The sequence below is a fragment of the Ceratotherium simum genome, chromosome 37 (genome assembly GCF_057802395.1).
Source record: "Ceratotherium simum simum isolate JZ-2026a chromosome 37, ASM5780239v1, whole genome shotgun sequence".
NCBI lineage: Eukaryota > Metazoa > Chordata > Mammalia > Perissodactyla > Rhinocerotidae > Ceratotherium > Ceratotherium simum.
Genome location: NC_141936.1, coordinates 9,817,264 through 9,838,067, shown reverse-complemented (window position 1 = coordinate 9,838,067; position 20,804 = coordinate 9,817,264). Strand labels below are relative to the sequence as shown.

The 20,804-nt window shown below is 52.5% G+C and overlaps 1 protein-coding gene across 11 annotated transcripts in view; it reads left to right on the top strand.

The window, feature by feature from the left end:
• The window catches only part of ARMC9 (armadillo repeat containing 9), a 152,792-nt gene extending 132,730 nt beyond the window's left edge, over positions 1–20,062 (top strand). For 3 of the 11 annotated variants that reach the window (XM_087424698.1, XM_087424701.1, XM_087424697.1), the window contains 5 exons: positions 52–167; positions 5,076–5,212; positions 9,511–9,640; positions 17,709–17,881; positions 19,120–20,062. In XM_087424698.1, coding sequence (XP_087280824.1) covers positions 52–167; positions 5,076–5,212; positions 9,511–9,640; positions 17,709–17,881; positions 19,120–19,235 — 672 coding nt within the window. In that variant the 3' untranslated portion in view covers positions 19,236–20,062. The other 8 variants (XM_087424699.1, XM_087424700.1, XM_087424702.1 and 5 more) reach the window with 8 other exon arrangements.
• Positions 20,063–20,804: the final 742 nt, after the last annotated feature.

Sequence of the window (20,804 nt, the reverse complement as noted above, 5' to 3'; positions counted from 1 at the left end):
GCTCCTAAGGAGATGATTTCTCCAGGCCCGTTTCTTCTTTCCTTCCACCAGATCATGACCAACACAGGGAGGACGAGGCGGAAGGGGCTGGCCAGCGTGCAGTGGAGCGGGGACGAGCCCCTGCGCCGGCCCGTCACCCCCGGCGGCCACAGGAACGGGTACCCAGTGTAAGTCCAGGCTGTAGGAGGCGGGGAGTGGTTTTCTTAAGCTTCGTGTTGATTAACTGCAGTGTAAGATGTATGTATTTAAAAGTTCAAAATAAAACGTTCATATTGAAAAGTATTTCTCTCTCCATTGTTTATCTGTTGGCGATTTTTGGAGGGAAAGAGGCTGAGTTTCCCACTCCCCGCTAGGCTTCTTCTTCCAGAAAGTGAAGTGGTTGGATTACAGGATCTTCAGGGCCACTTCCAGCCTTTGTCCGGGAGAAGACAAGTATTGGCCCATGTAATTTGAAAGGAAAGGACCAGAAGGAACAGTGGGTCTACCCAGAAAGGACTGCTGTTGTTTCTTTTCTGCAGCCTCTCACCAAAGCACCAGGCCCTTTGTGGGGACTGGAGTGTCACCATTTAAGACACCAAATCAACTTATTTTTAGATGACTTTTTAAAGCAACTGTGTGCATTTTTAGCTGCCAAGTCTTATTCATTCTTCATAGCCTTGGGCCTACCTCGTTTACATAAACAAAACTTTAGAGCCTCTGGTCTTCCTGGGGACCGGGGGTTCTGACCCCTGTGGGCTCTGGGGGAGCCCCAGGCCAGGTGGTCCAGCCTGGGCGGGAGAGAAGCTGCTTCTGTGGCCTGAGTGGGCTCACTTATCCTGTCTAGAGAGAATGCTGGAGAGAAACAGGTGGGAACAAGGGGGTTATAGAGAACAGGTGAAAAACCTACATTATTCATTCAACAAATATTGGCCATAAAAATAGTTCAAATGAATATGCCATATTTTACTGAGTTATCCCCTATCGCTGGGCAGTTTGGTTGTTTCCAGTTTTACTCTATAGTAATTTGTAATGAACAACCACGTGCCGGGGATACAGCAACAAACAAAACCCGGAAATGGCTGCCTTCATGGAACTCTGTGCACGGATGTTGGGGCGCCAGAGGCCCACACCCAGATCCGGCCGAGTTCTGTTGCCCAGCTGGGCCTGACCTATAAATATTTCAAGGCCCATGCCACGGATCAGTGCTCTGAGATCTATTTGATTTTATTTCAAGATTAGTCATCATGTGCTTCCTATTTCGAGGTTTTTATTTTTAATTACTAGCATACAAACTAATATCATACCTTTTTCTCTTAAACCTACAACCATTATTTTTTCACCTACAGAACAGTTGAAAGAATATTACAATGAGGAGCTGCTGTTAACATGTTGCCACCTTTGCATGCCTGCTCTCTCTCTTCTGTGTACATAGTATATAATTTACACACATATACAATTTTTTTGCTGAACTGTTTGAAAGAAGGTAGCAGACTTTGAGCACACATCTCCTAAGACTAGGAACATCCTGCACTTAACCACATAATTACACCTAAGAAAGTTAACATTAATTTAATAATATTATATAGTATATCAATATTCCCTAATTGTCTCCAAAATGTCTTTTATATCTGAGGGATTTTGTATTTGTTTTTTTGAACCAGAATATAGCCAAGTGTCAACTGCTAGTAAATTCAGTTTATAAATACAATACCTTTTTGAATGGAAGTAGTAACTAATAAAATTCATCTTGCTTGACATGAGAAAGAGGACACCAAATCATCATTTAAGAAAATTATTTTAAAATTATCTTTTAAAGTTATTAAAACCTCGGCTTCACAGAGAGGCAACAATGACATAAGGATATTTTAATCAGAAATAAGGATAAAGGGAATCTTATAAAGATAAGATCTATCCTATGGGCACAGTTAATTCTTGAGTCTGAAGGTGGCGAGGAGGAGGAGGACATGTGTCTGTGCCTGGGGAGCACGTGTGCTGCCCCCCGATTTGTGGAAGTGGTCGCTGCAAAGGAGAGCACCTCGTTTTCCTGAAACTACAGACCCTCCTACTCTAAGGAAGCAATCGCCCCATCTCCAGCTCCCTCCATTCAGCCAATTCAAACAAACATTTATATCACTTCTGTGTACCAGATGGTGTGCTAATTGCTAGGGATGCAGAAATAAATGAGCTGTGATTCCTGCCCTTAGAAGCTACAGAGCAAGCCACCTAGTAGGGGAGAGATGGCGGAGCCCAGGGGTGCTCCGCGCTGGCGGCGGAAAGTTAACATTCAGCCTCTTTAAAATGTTGATCTGACTCTCCATGCACAACCAGCCCCTCTAATAACCCAGGGTTGCTGGGGGTGTAGATAAATCAAGAGCCCCTGTGATCCTGGGGACTCGGACAATATGCATTATACGCATTTGAGACACTAGTTCTTTAGAGTCAGTAATCCCACTTCTAGCCCTATACAAGAGCTTTTATTGCAGCATTATTTATACAATGAGAAATAATCGAAATGCCCAAAGTAGGAGGCTGGTTACATAAATTATATATCCACACAAAACTGTATTGAAAATGATGTTTTAGAAGACTATTGAATGCATAGGAAGAGCCTCACAATAAACTGCTCAGTGAAAGAACAGATTATAAAATTGTGTGGATCTTGCCCGCTGTCAACTCACTGTGATTCCAAGTTTGGGGGTTTTTTCAAGTATATGTTTGCATTTTTTTAAAAATGTGAAAAGAGGGGCCTCCTGGGTGGCGTAGCAGTTAAGGTCACGCGTTCCGCTTCAGCGGGCGTGGTTCACAGGTTCTCAGATCCCGGGCGTGGACTGACGCACTGCTTGTCAAGCCATGCTGTGGTGGCGTCCCATATAAAGTAGAGGAAGATGGGCACAGATGTTAGCCCAGGGCCAGTCCTCCTCACCAAAAACAAAACAGACAAAAATAGTGGTTGTGTCTTGGCATTGGGAGGGCAGAACATTCTATATATTCTATATATTTTCCTAATTTTTCATGATAAACACTCATTGGTTTTATAATCAAGAAAAACGAGGTTGAAAATAAAAACGAATGCAGTCACCCCTGTGCAGTGTGGGACCCTCCCTCCCCCACTCCCCTCTGCCCAAGCCTCACCCCGCCGTGGATTCTAGATCCCTCTCCTCCCGTCCAAACTTTGCTCCCTCGTTTCAGGCCTCTTTTGCTCCATCTTCAGCCTCCCCTGCTGCTGCCTTGTTTCAACAGGCTCCCATGTCTTCTGGCCCCCTCACTCTCTGGCCTTCTGGCTGCTTCCCTGCCCCGTCCTCTTCTCCCTTCACAGCCCCGAGTGGCCTGGTGGTGACTTCAGCAAGTCATTGCTGCCACGGCCACCTGTGATCTCCCAGTTTCCAACCCTGTAGGACACTCAGCATCTCTCACGGTTGCTCCTGCTGACCACCCTCCTCCGGGCAGGTCTCCCACCTCCACATCCCGATGCCACTGTGGGCTGGTCCCCTGATGCTCACCCCACCTCCTCCTAAAATGCCGCGCTCTGCAGGCCCCATTTAAGGTCCCTGAGCCAGCATGCTTGTTCTCTGGCTTCCATCACACACTGCTGACACCCAAATATCTAACTCCAGCCCAGACTTGCCCCCACGCGCTACATGTGGCCCCACCGCACCCCCAATTCAGCGTTTCCTAGATGAACACTGCTGTCTTCTGAGCCCCTGCTTCAGGCGTTAATACCCCCAAACCCCTCAAGCCAGAATCCCATCCCATGAGCCGCCGAGCCCTCTCCTTCCCACCTGCTCTCCTAGCTCGGGCCCCTCCTCTCTGCCTTCTCTTTCTCCCCCAGGCCCTGGGAGAGCTCCTGACGGTTCCCCCTGCCTCTGTCCACCCTCCATACCACAGACAGAAAGAGCTTTCTAGCATCTCATCATGAAATGTCATTTCTGTGACTCCTGTTCCTTTAGGGACCAAGTCAAATCACAACCTGGCTGTCAGCTTCCTTCTCAACTGACCTTCCCCAGCCTCAGCCCTTGCAGCTCCCCAGGACACCCTGTACCCTCCAGCCTGCATTTGTCGTGGTGCCTTGAATCTTTCTGTACCAACGCAGCATAAATATCTACTTTTTTTTTTTGCCTCTTCACCTTGCTCATGGTGTTACCTCTGCTGGAAAACTTTCCCTCTTTTGGCCCCAGGCAAGCCCCGGCTCAGAGTTCAGGACTGGCCGAGTGCCAACACACACATACACACACACACACACACACACACACAGCGCCTTTCCTGCCCCCTCAGGGCGGTTAAGTGTCTGCTTGTCTTAGCTACTGGAACTGACATTCAAGAACAAGCATTTCATAGGGCCCAACCCCAGGAAGGGCAGACACATGCTTGCCATGGTGTGTCCCCCACCAAGCCCTGCTGGAGCAGGTGGCTAGTGTCCCCTTGAAGGGGAGTGACTGCTGTGCTGCTGTGCAGGGAGAGCCTTCCCCGGGACCTGTTGTGAAAGCTGACGGAGGAGTCCTGCAGCCTGCCTGCCTGCCTCTCTGTGATGTGCTGGCTCAGGCCGCAAGGTCTGGCATAATGAGGCCCCAGAACATGTCTGCTGGATGAATGGAGTTTCTGCCAGCCGTCTCTACCAACCCACGTGCCGACATTAGGCAGTGTGCGCACCGTCTCCTAGTGTTATAGACTGAGTTCTTCCCCAGTCCTCTTCCTGCCTAACTCTTGTCGTCATGGCTGCCATGACATGTCACGTCTTTTCTGATTGGATTCATCCCTTTTCTAATCGGCTTCATCCTTCGAGGAAAACCCAGAAGATTGGTGCCTTCAATTGTTTGGTTGAAATGTCATGCTCCCTTGTCACCCAAGCCAAAAGATATAATTGTGTGTTAGAAAAACACTGAGCCCTGTATCCCTGTAAATTTACAAGAGCTAACGGGAGCGAGGTAAGGGCACTTCCTGGTTTCTGCCAAAACCCTTTAAAAGGTTTAATGTCTGCTGCTATCGGTTTAACAAAAGAATTTCAGGTACTTCCTGTATTTGTTTGCGATGCTGCACAGCAGTCAGCAAACATCTCCTGGCTGTCTGTATTTATTGCTGCTTTTTATTTTTTTCTCCAGGCTGGAAGACCGTCCCGTTTGTCCCCAGACGGCCCGACACACCAGAAAAGGCTGCCTTCCGTCCCTGCTGGACGCCCACCTTCCAGTCTACAAGGGGGGTGAGCCTGGCGCTTCTGAGCCTTGCGCTTCCTCTTTGTGTAAGGACATGGCAGCATGCGGGGACATGTCCCGCAGGGGACAACTCTGGCACTGGTGCTGCCTAGAATCCAACGAAGCAGCAGCAGCAGTTACAGACCCGGAAAGGCCTCGGCCCCACGCCGGCTCCCGTGAAGCCCTCTGATCTCAGCCACAGCCCCGAGTCAGAGAGGCTCACGGGCCTGAGGTCACACAGCCAGACCTGACTGGGGCCTTTTCCTTCTCGGAGCACTGGGTCCACTGCTCATGTCTACAAGCTATTGGGGCAAGATGTCTGACTGCGGAGAGCCGTGGTTAATGTAAAATTGTGGAGTAGGAATCTCAGAACCATGTGGGTCTATGACCAAGGCTTTCATACCTCAAACTCTGGTGCCGAGGCAGCCAGCCACGCGTAAGAAGGCTAGATCAAGTCAGAAACGTGCCAGTAGGAGCAAAAAGCACTCTGGATCCAAACTTGTTTTGAAACATCTAGTTGAGTTCACCAGAGGCTGATAGGGGATTAGACTATTTTTGAGCTGCCAGAAAAAATATATATGCTTTGAATCAAAAATGTACAAAGTATTTTTTTTTCATTTTCGAGAGGAAATTAAAAGGATATGAGCAGGCCAGATAAAAACTCTAATCTCCATTCAAATAGGAAAAACAACAGAGGAACAGGTCAGATTCCAGTATGAGAAGCATCTGAGAACTTGCACAATCTGCTCACAATTGGATTCAAACGCCTTCAGGCCCCAGTTCAGAGCAGGAGGCTAGTTAGTTACAAAGCCAGGAGAAAGCCGGGTTGTTTGGGTCTCTGGGGGAGGGTCTCTTGATGATGAGCAGGTTTAGAGGTTTTGCCAACTTTGATCATCTGTTATTTTACATGTGTTTTATTAGAATGGTAAACATTACTATGCCTTCACTAAAAGGTGATTAGCTCAATAATTTATCCAGCGATTTCTGCCACCAGAAAGGGGGTTTTAGGTGGTCTAACAATTGTTACCAATTTGACCTAATGCCATTGCGTTAAAAATGATTTCAGGTTCTGTTGGCCCGAACTTCCATAAAGGCCCCACAGTTGCATTTAGTAACTTATTTATTGGGAATATCCTTGTTTTCCCAAAATGACCACCCTGGTGGCCCTCTGTCTTACACTGGATGTAAATGTGGTCCTATCTTTTGGAAAGATTTATTGTGCTGTTACCTGTGGGGTGGAGGCATTTGAGGTTGTCCTGTGTAGAGATGTCTGAGTGGCAGCTGCTGGTGTTGCTGAAGATGTCGATGTTGTTATTTTCAAGAACAATTGATTTTAGCCCTGCCAAAGTCAGGTCCCTGGCAAATTCTGGATCCTCGCGTGAAAACAGCGGGCACCCACCAGGAGACTCAGCCATGGCGGTCACCAGCAGTTCCCAGGGCCTCTCCCTGGGGAGGCAGCAGCTGCTCACCAGCCCCTCCAGATGGGCAACCTGGAGCCAGGGCAGCTGTTCTTCCAAGTCTTGCCATCTGTGCGCCCCGCTAGCCTGCTCTGAACGCTGAGACCATGTTCTGCCTGTCCCGCCCTCCTGCCTGCTCCTGTTTGCTCAGGCCTAGCTGGGACCCAGGACTCCCACCCTGCCCATCCACTCCCCTCCCGCCTTACAGGACTCCACTAACCCCCAGCCTGCCCTCACTCCACCGCCAGAGACCAGGCGTATTCACCTCTCTCCCCTGCCCTGCTAGGCCTGCTCTCAGCACCTTTAGTTCTCCTTTAAAATCCCTTTACTTGACAAAAGTTCTCCCCTTGGAGAAGCCAAGCCTCCCGGTTAACTGCTTTCCCTAGGTCATTGTGAGCGTGGCTTCCAGTTCTGGTGTGGATTCTCTTCTTCCTTCTACCCTCTTTCAGGCTAGCCCTGCTGCAACCACCCCAGGACCAATGTCCCTGGACCAACGTCAGCTCCCCCAGCTGGTCTCTCCACTGCCACCTCTTCCTCTTCTCACCCAGCCTCTACGTGAGGATGGGTGGCAAACAGGCTGCAGCTTATGTACTTGGAATACTGTGTTGAGACTGGTTCTGAGGGTGCGTCTGGGCTCAGCCTGTACGAGTGCCACGGTCAATGAGCAAGGAGAGGAAGAGGGCAGCGGTGGGCTGGGTGGCCGTCCTCATCCTCGTTGTTTTCTGTTTCATTCCTTGCCTGTCGAGAGCCTGATCTGACTTCCTGACCCTTCCGTCCATACAGTCTTGCTTCTCCAGCTCTTTCTCCCACTTCTGTGCTCTCCCCCCATCCCATTCTGGCCTCCCCACAGGTCCCCTCAGACATGACTTGCTACTGAGTCTGGCCTCCTGGCCTTCACTCATGCTAGGAATCAACGCCCCACCTCGAGACCCAATGGGAACCCACCACCACGGCCTCCACATTGGATTTGTTCAGAAAGCTCCTTCACATCCATGCATTCAGTCAACACTGAAGGTGAAACTCATGATGAGGAACCTGTGGCATCTTCAAACTGCTTATCAGTTGAATGCAGGGCCAGAAAATGCATTCTTTTTTAAGCAAAAGACTCAGCCCCACAGAACCAAAAGGAAATAGTTCCCAAGGGTAAAAGCCAGGAATGTGACTTAGAATTTTGCAAGACATTGGCCTGAGGAAAGTTATTCTCATTTCCCCATCAACCAAGACTATCTTGGATATCGAAATTACATGTCTTGTCAGTAGATTCTAGAGTGAAAATGCCCAGCTCTGTCTGAAATGGATTAACCGGTAGGAAGACTACTTTGTCCCAGGAAGCCTCAGGTGCGTCCGCACAGCTGCCCTTCTCCCCCCAGCCCTGGCTCTTCAGTGGGTCTGTTTTTCTCTGGCGGGACCTCTGAACGTCTGCAGTGTGGCATAGAGGAGGGAGCGGGAGAGGAGGGAGGGATGACTGCTGTTTGGAGACTAAACCAAGAGCACCTCAGAACGTCTCAGGAGAGCTCAGCTTGGTTCCTCCTCCCTCCTCCCTGGCGCCTTTCCCACCCATTGCCCCACCCCGACCTGCCCCAGGGAAGCTCCTGATCCTGGAGGACTGCCTACCTCCCACTGGTTGCCATCTTTGCAGCACCATTAACTGTAATGGGATCTCTTCTGTGTGTAGCCCAGCACTTGGGTGTGGTTCACTCAGTTATTATTTCATACACCTAAGGTTGGTCTCCTGGGCCACCTTATAAGCCCGTTGAGCAGAGAGCTCAGACAAGCTGGCCAGTTGGCCGTTGAAGAGCAAATGAAAGAAGGCTGAAATTCTTGTTCCAGTTCTGAGTAGAGACTGTCCAGTGTGGACTGTAAACAAAGCCACCCATTGGATTCCGTACCAGCAACAGATTCCTTGTTTGGGTCAAAGGAGAGTTATCTGGAAGTCAAAGCCGTGCCCCTTGCTATGGGTTTGAGGAATCCTACAGGGAAGATTCCTTATGTTTAGGATGAAGCAGAGGCCACATTGCAAAGGTTCTAGAGAGGTTTTTTTAAATGGAAGGGCTGAAAGGAGCTTGGATTAAGGAAGCAGCGAATCGAGACTCTGTCATAGTATTGCTCCAACAGTGACGTGGACCCCTTTGGCTATAGAACAAGAAGAGAAGAGAGGTGGGGCCAGAGAAGAAGGGGTCCCTGTCATTTGAAATACAGAACAGGCCCACTCCCAGGCCCTCTGGAGAGCCCCTCAGCAGGGTCATCTGGGAGTTCTCTGGTCGCTTCCCTGTGAAGGTCTCCGGGATGACCCGGGTGGCCTGCTCCTTGGCTGTGGCATCAGCTCCAGTGCTGCTAGTTGGGAACAAGGGCCGATCCTACCCCTGTGGGTGGACTGGGGGATTCAGGCCTGAGGGAGCCAGGGACAGCTCAGAGTGAAGAGAGCCCCAAGTCTGGGTTGCCGGATTTGGCAAATAAAAATACAGGACGCCCAGTTGAATTTGAATTTCAGATAAACAACACATAATTTTTCAGTATGCCTTTGTGCTTCTGTGCAGAGTTGCCAAGCAGTGGCCCAGGGAGACAATGACAAATTCTCTTGGCTTTTCCCTGAGAGGCAGAGGAGGGCCAGGGAATCAATGGGGCCGATGGTCTGCGCCTCCCTGTGCTGTGCGTATTCCAGCCAGAGCGTGCCCGCTGCGCCCCCAGGTTGTAAATACATCAGGTGGCCACTGGGGAAGCTCCCAGGCTGCACAAGGAAACAATTCCTCATCCATAGGCTCCCAGGAACTGTTGGAGACCTGCCTGGGGTGCGTGCTTTTCTTTGCTTTGCAGCTCAGCCCAGTAAAGAGCATCTTCAAAGAGGTTCCAGAGCAGACGTTGACTGAGCTCTCTTTCCTCCTCCCCAGCCGCCGTGGATGCCAAGCTGGGAGAGTGGTTGCCAGCTGGACGTCAGGGAGAGCCTCGCCTGCCCCCCACGGGGGACCCCAGCCAGCCAAGGGAGGTGCCCCAGATCCTGGGCAGTGGAGAGACCACCAGGTGGGGATGGGGAGTTGTCCTGGGAAGGCTCCTCTGAGGCCCAGCCCCTGATGATGGAAGCAAAGGAGCAGTTCACTGGGGCCTGAAGAGTGGTGCCAAGATAGCCAGGGGAGTACAGCCACCACACCTGATAACCTCAGAGCCCAAGGGGAGGGACCTGCCACCTGAGAATTACCGGTTGTCAGACCGGAAGGAGAGGAAACTCATAAATATTCCCAAGGGACTAGTTTTAAAAACCGCTGGTGAACATGTTTGGGTAGATGAGTGGTTTGGGGTAACTTGAGGTCAGTGTCCTATCTTAGCAATTTGCTTATGGGGAAGGTGGGATGGAGGGGAGAAAGATGGAGAACGAGGTTAGTAAAATGGTTTGGCTCAGATATCAGCTTTCAAAAAGAGACACTAGAACCCCCAAGCAGAAAAAGAGATGTTTTCTCTTCCTCTGCACCAAATGAGCTCCAGAGCAAGTGGCCCTTGATGCGTCACTCGGGGTTCTTTAGAATCTAGAAAGGGCCTTTCGATGATCTCACAGGCCCCTTCTTCAGATCTGAGGAAACCTGCTCAGGAAGAGGGCCTGGCCCTGGTCTCAGACTCAAGCTGTCTCCTGACCACCAGGCACCCCAGCTGCTCCCCACCACTTCCTCCAGGCCCTCAGTGCCCTGCAGGCTGAGTAATTTCAAGATGGGAAGCCGATCTCCTGCACTAAGGCTTTGGGCCAGAGCCCTGTTTAACCTGACTGCACCCCTGCAGTCTCTGAATTGGAGGAATTTTGCCGTGGCGACTGGTCAGGCCTTCTGTATCCCACCTTTCTGTAGAACAGGGAAGTACTTGCGTTAGTGTGTCTGCAGTGACCGGGCCCGCACCTCAGCTGTGGTCACAGCTGACCTCGGCCAGATCCGAAGCTCCTTCAGCAGCAGGGCCTTGGGGAGCTGAGTGAGACAATGGGAGGGCCGCATTCCAGGCCCCCCGAGGCCTGAAGCCACCCCCACCCCCAGCAGATGTTTCCCCCTCACAGTGTAAGGGGTCAGAGAAACCAGCCTGCTGGCCCTACTCGGGCCTCACTGCCCTCCCTGCAGGCTCCCACTGATGGAAACCCCACAGAAACAGGAGTTCCTGCTGAGTCTAGAGGCCGCAGGGACTCCTGGAGCTGCCGCAGCCACTGAGGATAGGCAGAAGGCCCACTAGAGCCGGCACCTGCTGGTGGAGAATGTCCGAGAAAAAGCTGGTGGGGGAGGGCAGGAGGGGGAAAGCTCTGAAGCCCATCTCCCTTAGCAGCGGACTGCACCCCTGCATCTGCCTTTCCCGCTACTGTTGGTAGCAGAGCTTGGGGCTGGGCGTGGGGGTAGAAGGGAGTCAGAGCTCCCAGGGGCAGCAGAGCTGTGGGGCTGAGCTGGAAGGACTTTGGGACCTGGGGTTGGGGATAGGGGCAGTCCTGAATTTCTCTACTGGGCAGAGGGTGTAAAAGATGGCAGGGTGAGCCAGAGACTGGGGGCGGGGTGGGGTTGGGGGCCTGAACGGCGGAGCGTCTGGTCTCTTCCAGCCCAACCCTTGACCAGCTGGGGCCCTAGGGACCCACCTTCCCTACCTGGGCCTCCTCCCCTCTCAGAGTGGCTGAAGGTGAGCCATGACGTTGGAAATGCCCGAGGCCCACAAGTGGTCAGCCAGGTCGGGGTTCTCCAGCTCTCAGCACCTTCGTGAAGTGGGGGGCTCAGAATGAGAGACCTCAGCGGGGTGGGCCTGGCTGCCTTCGCCTCGTGGCTCCCAGAGTGGGACCTGGGTCCAGTCCTTGGGCGCAGCCGGGCCAAACCTGCCCTTCAGGTGCGAGGGCCATTTCTTTTTCCTTCCTATCAATGCCGAATTCCTTTCTGAGGCTCACCACTGGGGATGATCCTCTCTACCCAGAAATAACTGTTTTCGTAGTAGGCAGGGGAGCCCAAAGGCTCTCTTCTTGGAAACATTCCCCCTTGTGACACCGGTGGGGTTACCCACTTGGCCTCCAAACTTCTTTGGGCACAGGTGCCCCATCAGGGTTAAACCCATGGGTGCTCTTGCCTGAATGTCAATCACTTGAATTCAACTCTTATTTTAAGTCCAGGGGGCCTCTGTTTGAGGAAGAGGAGGATGGGAAGGGGGAGAGCATACCATTGCTCCATCCCTCCTCTTCCCCCACTGGCTGTCTGACCCCTGCCTAGAATATTCTTTTCCCAACCCCAGCCTTCTCTTTACCGGGCTGCTCCAGGTCTCAGCTAAGTACCCCTCCCTCCTCCTGACCCCAAAGTCCAGTCACGCAGGTACGTTCCCTCACACGGGGACACAGAGCCCACTGTTTGGTCACGAGGTCCATGACTGTCTCCTGCTGTCCTCAAAGACGGGGGCCGCGTGTGGGGTGTTTGTCCCTGTGTTTCCACGCCTGGCCCAGAGCAGGCTCTCCAAGTATTTATCAAGAGGAGAAGGGGAGAGAGAGTGGCTCCCTGTGTGGCCTGGGTGTGGAACATTTGTCCCTCAGCTTCCCCCAACTCCCCTCTCTCGGTCTTTAGGGTGAGGACAGCCCCTCACCCCAAAAGACAGTTGTCTGGGTGGGCGCTGCCTGACTGCTTGGAGCCGACTGCTCGGAGCCCGTGGAAGGCCCCTGGAGCTGTGAGTTGAGATAAACGGTAGCTTGGACGATAGCTTTTGTTGCTTAGCCCCAGCTTTGAGGTGGTTTAAAGATAAGTGCAGCTCCGGCTCCGCTCTGGTGCTTCCAGCAACTGGTCTTGCTGTGCAATTGCCTTCCCAGAAGCCAGGGAGTAAAAGGTGCAGATCCTACGATCCCACTGCCCCTGCCCCCAGCCTCCCCCACGGCCAAATTTTTCTTTTCTTTTTTCTATCTGCTTCTTAGAATCCTTAGCATTGAGTAGCTGGGGAACAATACTGTTAACCAGGCTTTAAAAATGCATTTGTTTAAAAAAAAGAAAAAAGCCTTCATCCCAAGAAGAGCCAAGGCGTTCTCCCGTGAAATCTGTCAGTCCAGACCGTGAGGGGCTCACATGCACCTCGGAATGTGCAGAGGTTGGTTTCCAGCTGTTTGGCACCCCGGGCAAGGTGATGGGTCTCACTGCCCAGACTATCACGTGGCCTTGCCTGCCTGCCGTCTGCTGGCGCTGGCACATGGTCCCTGCGGAGAGGAGCCTGGCTGGCTGGGGAGAGCGCTTGCCTGGACCTTCCCTCCACGTGGCCCCAGGACAGGCGAGGAAATGGCTCCTTGGGTTGGAGCTGTGGCTCCGGCACAGACGCCGACCCGGTCCCAGGCCGAGATCAGAAGCAGACAGTGTCAAAGTTCCTGTCCTGCCACAGACAGGAAATGACTCTTTTGCAAGTATTGTGGCTTTCAAAAAATAAGGAAGAGATTTTACAGATGTCTGCGTATATGCTTTCTCCCCCTGCATTTGTCCCAAAAGGACACATGGCAGCTTACGATGACACATAGAGCGCATCAGCTAAAAGAAATGACAAACTAACTCCAAGGAAGCGGGGGAAATTAGGACAGCATAGCTGTGTGTTTACACGAGTGCACGCACACACACACGTGTGAATTGTTGGTGAGGTTTCCTTATCTGCCTTCATGTGGCATGTTCTCCCCCCAGTCCCAACCCCTCACCCCCACCTCTTTCTGGGTTTTGTTGTCGCCCAGACGCAATGTCCACAGCAGTGACTGAGAGCCAGTTATGGCCAAGGTGAGCAGAGTCCACTTAGGGGGCCCCTGAGCACTTTCGCTTGTCCCGTAATGCGGACGGTGGCTCTCGGGGCCTGAAAGGATACAGGATCCTCTGCCGTGGAGAATGCTCCACTGCGGGATTGTGACTCAGCAGCATTCCTGACACGAGTAAAGATTAAATATCTCCAGGAGCCTTTTTCTGCTCTTCCCATCCAGCACAATGTTCCTATTGATGAGCAGAGATAATATAAGCAGGCCGGGCCTCTCTAAAAAAATTGCCTATCTGGCAGGGCCCCGCCCAATTTACACATATATTGAAGTTTCCTTTTTTCTAGGACCCAGCACCTGGGTTCCTGCAGCAATTACTTTTTTCTGAGTCAGAGGTGACTGCCGTCCTGAACTTCTGGTCCATGTCTTTTTCTGCTCTACCCTACTCTGGCCTCGTCTCCCACCAAACCATCGCCATTTCCCAGCTCTGGGTTCCTGGCTGATCTCGCCATTCTGGGGAGATGAGGGGCCTGAGGCCACTCGGGGGCCAAGCTGACCCTTACCGACAGCCATCCACCCCTGCCTCCCACGGTGTCCTTCCCAGAGGGCCCTGGTGTCGTCACCCTGTAGAGTTCAGTGACAGTGGCCAGCATCCTCAGTCCACACAGTCGCCTCCTGCAGCAGCGCCAAGGTGGTTGGGAGGACTTCACGGGGGGTGACTCTGCCAAGCCAAGGGGTGGCTCCCTGGTGCTCTGCCAAGGGCTACTTTCTCCAATGCCAGAGGGAGGAGCCAGCCAGAGGGGGCCCCTGTCTGAGGATGCTCTTTACCCACAACAACACTACCCTGGCCAAACAAAGGTCATATTCTAGGGCAAAGAGGAGACTGCCTTTTAAGGTGTATTAGTCAGGTTTATCCCGAGCAACAGAACCAACAGGATATGTGTATATATAGAGAGAGATTTATTTTAAGGAATTGGCTCACATGATTGTAGAGGCTTGGCAAGTCCAAAGTCTGCAGGGTGGGCTGGCAGGCTGGAGACTCAGGGAGGAGTTGCAGTTCGAGTCCAAAGGCAGTCTGCTGGCACAGTTCCTTCCAGCTCAGGAGAGGGTCAGTCTTTGCTATTGGGGCCTTCAACTGATTGGATGAGTCCCACCCACATTGTGGAGGGCAATCTGCTTTACTCAAAGTCTACCTATTAAAATGTTAGTCTCATCCGAAAAACACCTCCGCAGAAATCTCAGAACAATGTTTGACCAAATCATGGCCCAGCAAAGTTCACACATAAAATTAACCCACACATAAGAGTTTTCATACACATTGCCAAATTGCTCTCCAAAAGGCTGGGGCCCTTTTCTGGTTGCCCTGGGGTTGGAGATTATGAATTTCCTAGCCCTGCTGCCTAGAACTTTCTCTTCCTTCACTTTTTGGCAACTCGTCTCAGCTGCCCCCCGACCCTGCACCTTGACCCTGCTGCCCATTTTCTTTAAGGCCCCATGTGGTGAACCCAGCCAGCCGTCCTGGGCCTGCACAGCTGGCTCCTCCAGATCCAGCCTCCCTGTCCGTGACTGTGTGATGGGACACCCCCGGGAACCCAAGGCCAACCCTCTGCCATTGCCACCACCAGGAATGGCTGCCGGTGTTCAACTGAGTAGTTTTTACGAGTTTCTCATGGTAGTTCCTTCTTAAAATGTAGTAGGGCTACATTCAAAAATGGTCTAATTTTTATGTTACGTGTACTTTACCACAATTTAGAAATGATTAACTGCTATAACAATGGTAAAAATATAAAAATTAGAATAGCAAGATAGGAAAAAGAAATCGTTTGATCCAAGTAATATTACAAGAAAACCCCTCCCTAGACCCTATAAAAAGCTCCTTTATATGTGTAATAAAGGCATCAGCTATGAGCTTCATCTCATTCTTTTACAGTCTTTGTTCACCAGTCTGACAGGCGCCTTATCTGTGAACTCCCCAAGAGCGGGAATTCAGTCTAGTTGACTTCTGATCCCTAGTCCCTGGCATAGTTCCTAGCCCACGTGTGGGTTATCATTGAATGACAGGAAAACAAAACGTTAGGAGGAAGACGTAATAGATTACGACTTATCAGTCTGATAGAATAGTCCGCAACCAATGTGAATAGTAATGACGGAGGCTACTCAGACATATGGAGAGATAACGGGTAAGGCTTATAAAGACAGAGCAACGTAGGAGAGCCTGTATGAGGGCAGCCATGTCAAAATGTGCACGCGTGTAAAAGGCATGACGTGGAAAATGTTCAGGGGGATAATATTGTGAGTGATGTAAAAATAAAATTTCTTTTTAAAAAATAATTATTTTAAAGTTAAAAAAAATGTCATAGGGCTAAATGTGATAGGGGATCCTTGCCTTCTGGCCTAAAGTATGGGCAGGTTTTCTGCCAGTTTTTTCCTCAATTTGAATTTGGAGACGTTTTAGATATTTAAGTTTACTTTTCTAATTATTAAAGTAATATATTCTCAATGTAAAAAAGGGGGGACATATAGAAATATAGAAATGAATCAAATAAATTCTGCTGTTTCTTCCCAAGTCCCACTGCCCAGAGCTGGAATCCCCATTTGTGGGGCACTTACCACAGCTGGGCCCAGGGCACAACCTCGCTGAATCATCAAAGCTGTCCTATAGATGTTTCACAGGTGGGGAAACTGAGGCTCCCAAAATGTCAGTGGACTGGCCCACGATCAGTCACCAGCTGGAGAGCAGCAGATCAGGACTGAGAGTCTGGGCCCTTCCAAAGAGGGCACCCCCTGGGCACCGCCCCCCCCCCCCCCACTGAATCCTACGTTTCACACACACGCACACTCACACACACACGCTCCCCACCGCCCACTAGGAAGCCTTGCAGCCTGTCAGCATCTCCCTGGCTTGGCCGGGGGACCCTCACTCGCCAAGCACAACGGCTGTCTGCTGTGCAGCCTGCAGACTGAGGCGCCCACTTTGGGAAGGGAAGCCAGGCCTGCCGTTTACAGAGCATCTGCTGCAAGCTGGGAGCTGAGCTGATGCTTCCATTAGCTCCTTCAGTGGTGACAACAAGCGTGACAGCCTGGGACTCCAGTCTTCAGACTTATAGTCAAGAAAATGGGCACATAGATAACAAGGGCCCCAGAAGTTGAGGTGGGAGCAAGAGTTGAACGTGTCTGCAGCTTGTTGAGAGCCAGAGAGCAAAGGGCTGGGCAGCGGAATCACATCCCCAGCCCCAGCCTTGTGGCTGGGAGGTCGCAGAGTCAGGACCCTACTCCCAAGACTTCTTGTCTAACAGCACCAAGCTGCAGGGGCTGCAGGCACTGGAGGAAAGCAGGGAGCTGGCTCCAAGACGTGACCACCTCGTCTCTGCCAGGCTGCTCATAGGGCTGGGACCCAGAGGGCATCTGGAGAATGGCTGGCCCTAAGATCCCACTGGGTTCAAATCTTGGCCTCACTACCTGCTTGTTACACGTATGACCTTGGGAAAGGTCACAGACTTGGAGCCTCAGTTTCTACATCTGAAAAATGGAGTAGTAATGCCTGTCTCTCAGGATTGTTTGGGGGTTTAATGCCACCTTCTCAACGAGACCTTCCTTGGCTACCCCATTTAAAATTAATTTTCTATTGCTGCTGTAACAAATGTAGTGACCTGAACAACGCAAATTTATTATTTGACAGTTCTGTAGGTTAGAAGACAATACACACCTCACTGGGCTGGAATTAAGATGTCCACAGGAGATGTTACTTTCTGGAGTTCTAGGAGAGAATCTCTTTTCTGTCTTTTCTGGCTTCTAGAGGCTGCCTGCCCTCCTTGGCTCATGGCCCCTTCCTCCACCTTCACAGTCGGCAGCATTGCCTCTCTGCCTTTCCTCCGCAGTCGTACCTATTTCTCTGACTCTCTTCTGCCTCTCTCTCCCACCATTCAGGACCCTGTGATTCCCTTGTGCCCACCCTGATATTCCAGGATAAACTCCCCATCTGAAAATCAGCAGATTAGCGGCCTTAATTCCATCTGCAGCCTTCGTTCCCCTTTGTCATGTAACATTCCAGGGAGTGGGCATAATTGGGGACCATTACTCTGCTGACCACATGCTCCCTGGCCATATCATCTAACACTTCGATACCCTCCCATCTCCCCTTCCCTCCCCTGCTTCATCTCCTCCTTAGCATTTATTTCTCTTTTATTATCTGCCTCCTCCCCTAGAATGTGAGCTCCGTGGGGCAGGATTAATGCCTCTGGGTGCCCTGCTCCACCCCACCCCCAGCCTGTGCTCAGGACAGTGCCTGCCTGGCATCCATTAGTGCTCAGAAGGGGGAGGCTTCCGTCCTCCTGTGACTCCTAACCGTGCAGTAGCTGCTGTGACTCCAGATTGCACATTTCGTTCCAGGGAATTCACATCAGCCTTCACCTGCAAGCCCCGGACGCCCCGCACCCCAGAGATCCTGGACCTGAACCCAGCCAAGGCCAAGGCGTCGGCTCTGGCCCCTCAGTTCTCCACGTGTGGCCCCCAGCAGGCCAGCCGCCCCAGCTCCACGACGTCCTCCTTGAGGGGCCTGCAGAGTAAGTCACACTGGGGGGAAGGGCATCATGCTCCCCACCCGGAGCCCTGCTCCCTCTGTGCCCAGCAGGCTGGTGGGAAAGGCTGTGTCCCCTCCTGGCAGGACCAGGGCCCTAGCCAGCGGCTTCCTTTGCCCTAGAGACCAGTTCTTCATGAATCTTTCTATTTATGAAATTGCCATTGGCCTCAGCGGCTCACACACAAGCTGGCGGAGTGAGACCCTCCAGACAGTGCCACTCGGAGACAAGATCCCCCGACTGTGGGGCTTGTGTAGTCGGCCCTGAAACCCAGACCTGCCTTCTGGTGGGAGGCAGCCAGCAGCTGCTCAGGCAGCCTTGAGCTCAAACAGAAGCATGTGCCCCAGTGGAGGGGCCGCCAGAGGGACTGAGGGTGGGGTGGGCTCAGAGGGTCCCCGCACTGTCCCTGAGGCCTCCCTCCCACCCTTTGGTGGTCCCTGTAGAGACCACCTCTCCCTCTCTCTCTGTCCCCTCCTAGCCTCGGCCAGTTGACCACCCGCCTCCACTCCCCAGCTGAGCCTAGCCCTTTCTAAAGGGCTTTCCTAAAAGTCAGGGAAAACAAGAGAGATACAGAACAAAAGCATGTCAGGCAGCCCAGAATCAGTCACACTCCGGATGTACGCATTTCTGTGGCTGCTGCCCCAGCCCTCCCTGCCCCGCTGCCTTCCTGATGGCCCTGGAACCGGGGACCTGCTGGGCTGGGAGTGTGGTTCATGGGCCACGGCTGGGGTGCCTGCTGGGCCCTCCCCTCCTTGCAGCTCCTATCTGCTGGGAAACACGCAGCAAAGGCCCAGCCCCATCTCCCCACCCGCAGTGCAGGTCAAGGTGCTTCCTCGCACAGGCCCAGAGGAAGCGCCAGCAAACGCAGGGAAAGTTTGGCCAGGAGAGAGGCAGACAGGCCCTCTGACCCTCCCCGGCCTCCAGGCTGCACCAGGCCCGGGACCCCAGCTAATAATAATCGCAATAGTAACACCAGTGCTGATGGGCTGGCCCGGCCACACAGCCAATAGGCAGCACGGCCCTGGCCGGCGTGGAAGGCTCGGCGAGCAGTGGATGTATGTCCTGTGGCCTCCACAAACACATGGCTATTGCCAGCAAAACTCACTGAGCACCCCACACCCTGCGGCCTGCTTCCTGTGAGGAAAGAGCACGGCCACACGAGTCATGCCCTGGCCGCAGAGCAGGTGACCTAGGGGACGGTTCTCTTTCTTCTGTTTGCACAGAGCCGGGTGAAAGAAGGGATTGTGTGGGACAGAGGGGGCTCTGTGCAGAGACCGTCCTGGTGCTGGCAGCTCGCTCTGGCTTTTCTTCTCCAGGCAGCCAGTCCTACAGGAAGTGAGGATGGTTTCTTCCCCGGTGTCACCGTCCTCTTGCCCGAGGACCAGCCAGCTTCCCGTTCTCGGCCAGCCAGCAGCTGCAGGTGACAGATGTGAAGAGACAGTTGTCTACCAGCCGCCGAGTGGCGTGGGGAGCTGAGGAGAGGACGGCTCTCCAGGCCGTCCAGGAGCAGGCCAACCACAGCGCCCACCACCCAGCGTCCTGTTACTGTCCTTCCCTGGTCGCCCTTCATACACACGCAGGAGAGGGGTCCTCACGGCACCCAGCTGAGTGGACTGTGCAGCCAACCCAGTGAGCTGGGCCATCTGGGGAGCTTGTGCGGGGGACAGGGGCCAGAGAGCTCAGCCAGAGACGGGGCCTCGGCCTCGATGGAAACCGGCTCTCCTCACTTGGACCAAGTCCAAGGAAACAGAAGGGATTCAGAATGAGGGAAACTTGTTCTCAAGCCACATACCCGAGCAGCAGATCTGGTATTTTCTTCCTCTTTTAAGATCTGGTAAGAATATGGTATGTTCCTGTAAATGGCTTGGACTATGGCCGTTCCAGAGCAGCCCGTGTGTCTCAAAGGCTTAGCGGGTTGACAAGTTAACACCATTTCCCTCCCTCCATTAAGACCATAAACGCAAACGGCTCCATTGGCAAAAAGACTGGTCCCTGCTGGGGGGGGCCTATGCTCGCTCCTTGTCGAGGGTGACATCAGGGCCACGTCTTAGGTCAGAGGAAGGAACTTCACCTGCAGAGCCATCAATGCTACCAAAGCTAGTGGCGGGGTCTGACTTCTCCTAAAATAGAAATGTTGAAATAAAACTCATCAGTGTTTAGATGGTACTTGTGTGTGTGTGTGTGTGTGTGTGCGCGCGCGTGTGCATGTGTGCGCGCGCGCCCATGCATATGTGAATAAAATCACGTTATCCCCGGCACTCCATCTGCCCTGGCCGTGCCCTTCAGTGGAGACCCCTTTGTGGTCCCACTGGACGTAAATAGACGATGAGCACTGCACTTTTCTGGGGCCTTCTGACTCCTCAGGAGAGCGGGCAGAGGAGATAAGCAGAACGCTGGGGCCGGCAGGAGGCCAGGCTACCCCTGAGATGACCGGAAACTCGTCACGGGCAGACCCTGGGTTACTCTCGTGAGTTCTTGGCAGTGGCACAAGGCAGTTAGAACTCTGTGGTTGTGTGCTGGCCCTCGATTCTCTGGAAGTGTCTGAGCCCCAATCTGTTCTTGGCGAAGAAGGCTGTGGAGAACACGGCCCTGTCTTCTTGGGCATGTCAGCCTCCGGGCTCTCTGAACTCCTGACTTCACCTGCGGAGGTGTAAAGAGAAAATGCAAATTCTTATCTCCAGGATCGTTGATATGGACATACAAGAAGAGCAGGGACTGGGTCCCTGAAATGGAACCACTGGTGGCGAAACCTTGAAAAGGCGTAGAGAGGTTACAGATGAACAGCAGAGGAGCCTGATGGAAAAATCTCTCCCATTCGCCCTAGTAAATCCACTCCCCTCCAGATTCCTCAGATGCCGCTGACTGGCACGCCTTCCCCCTGCCTTGGCGTGGGAGCAGCCCGGTCTCC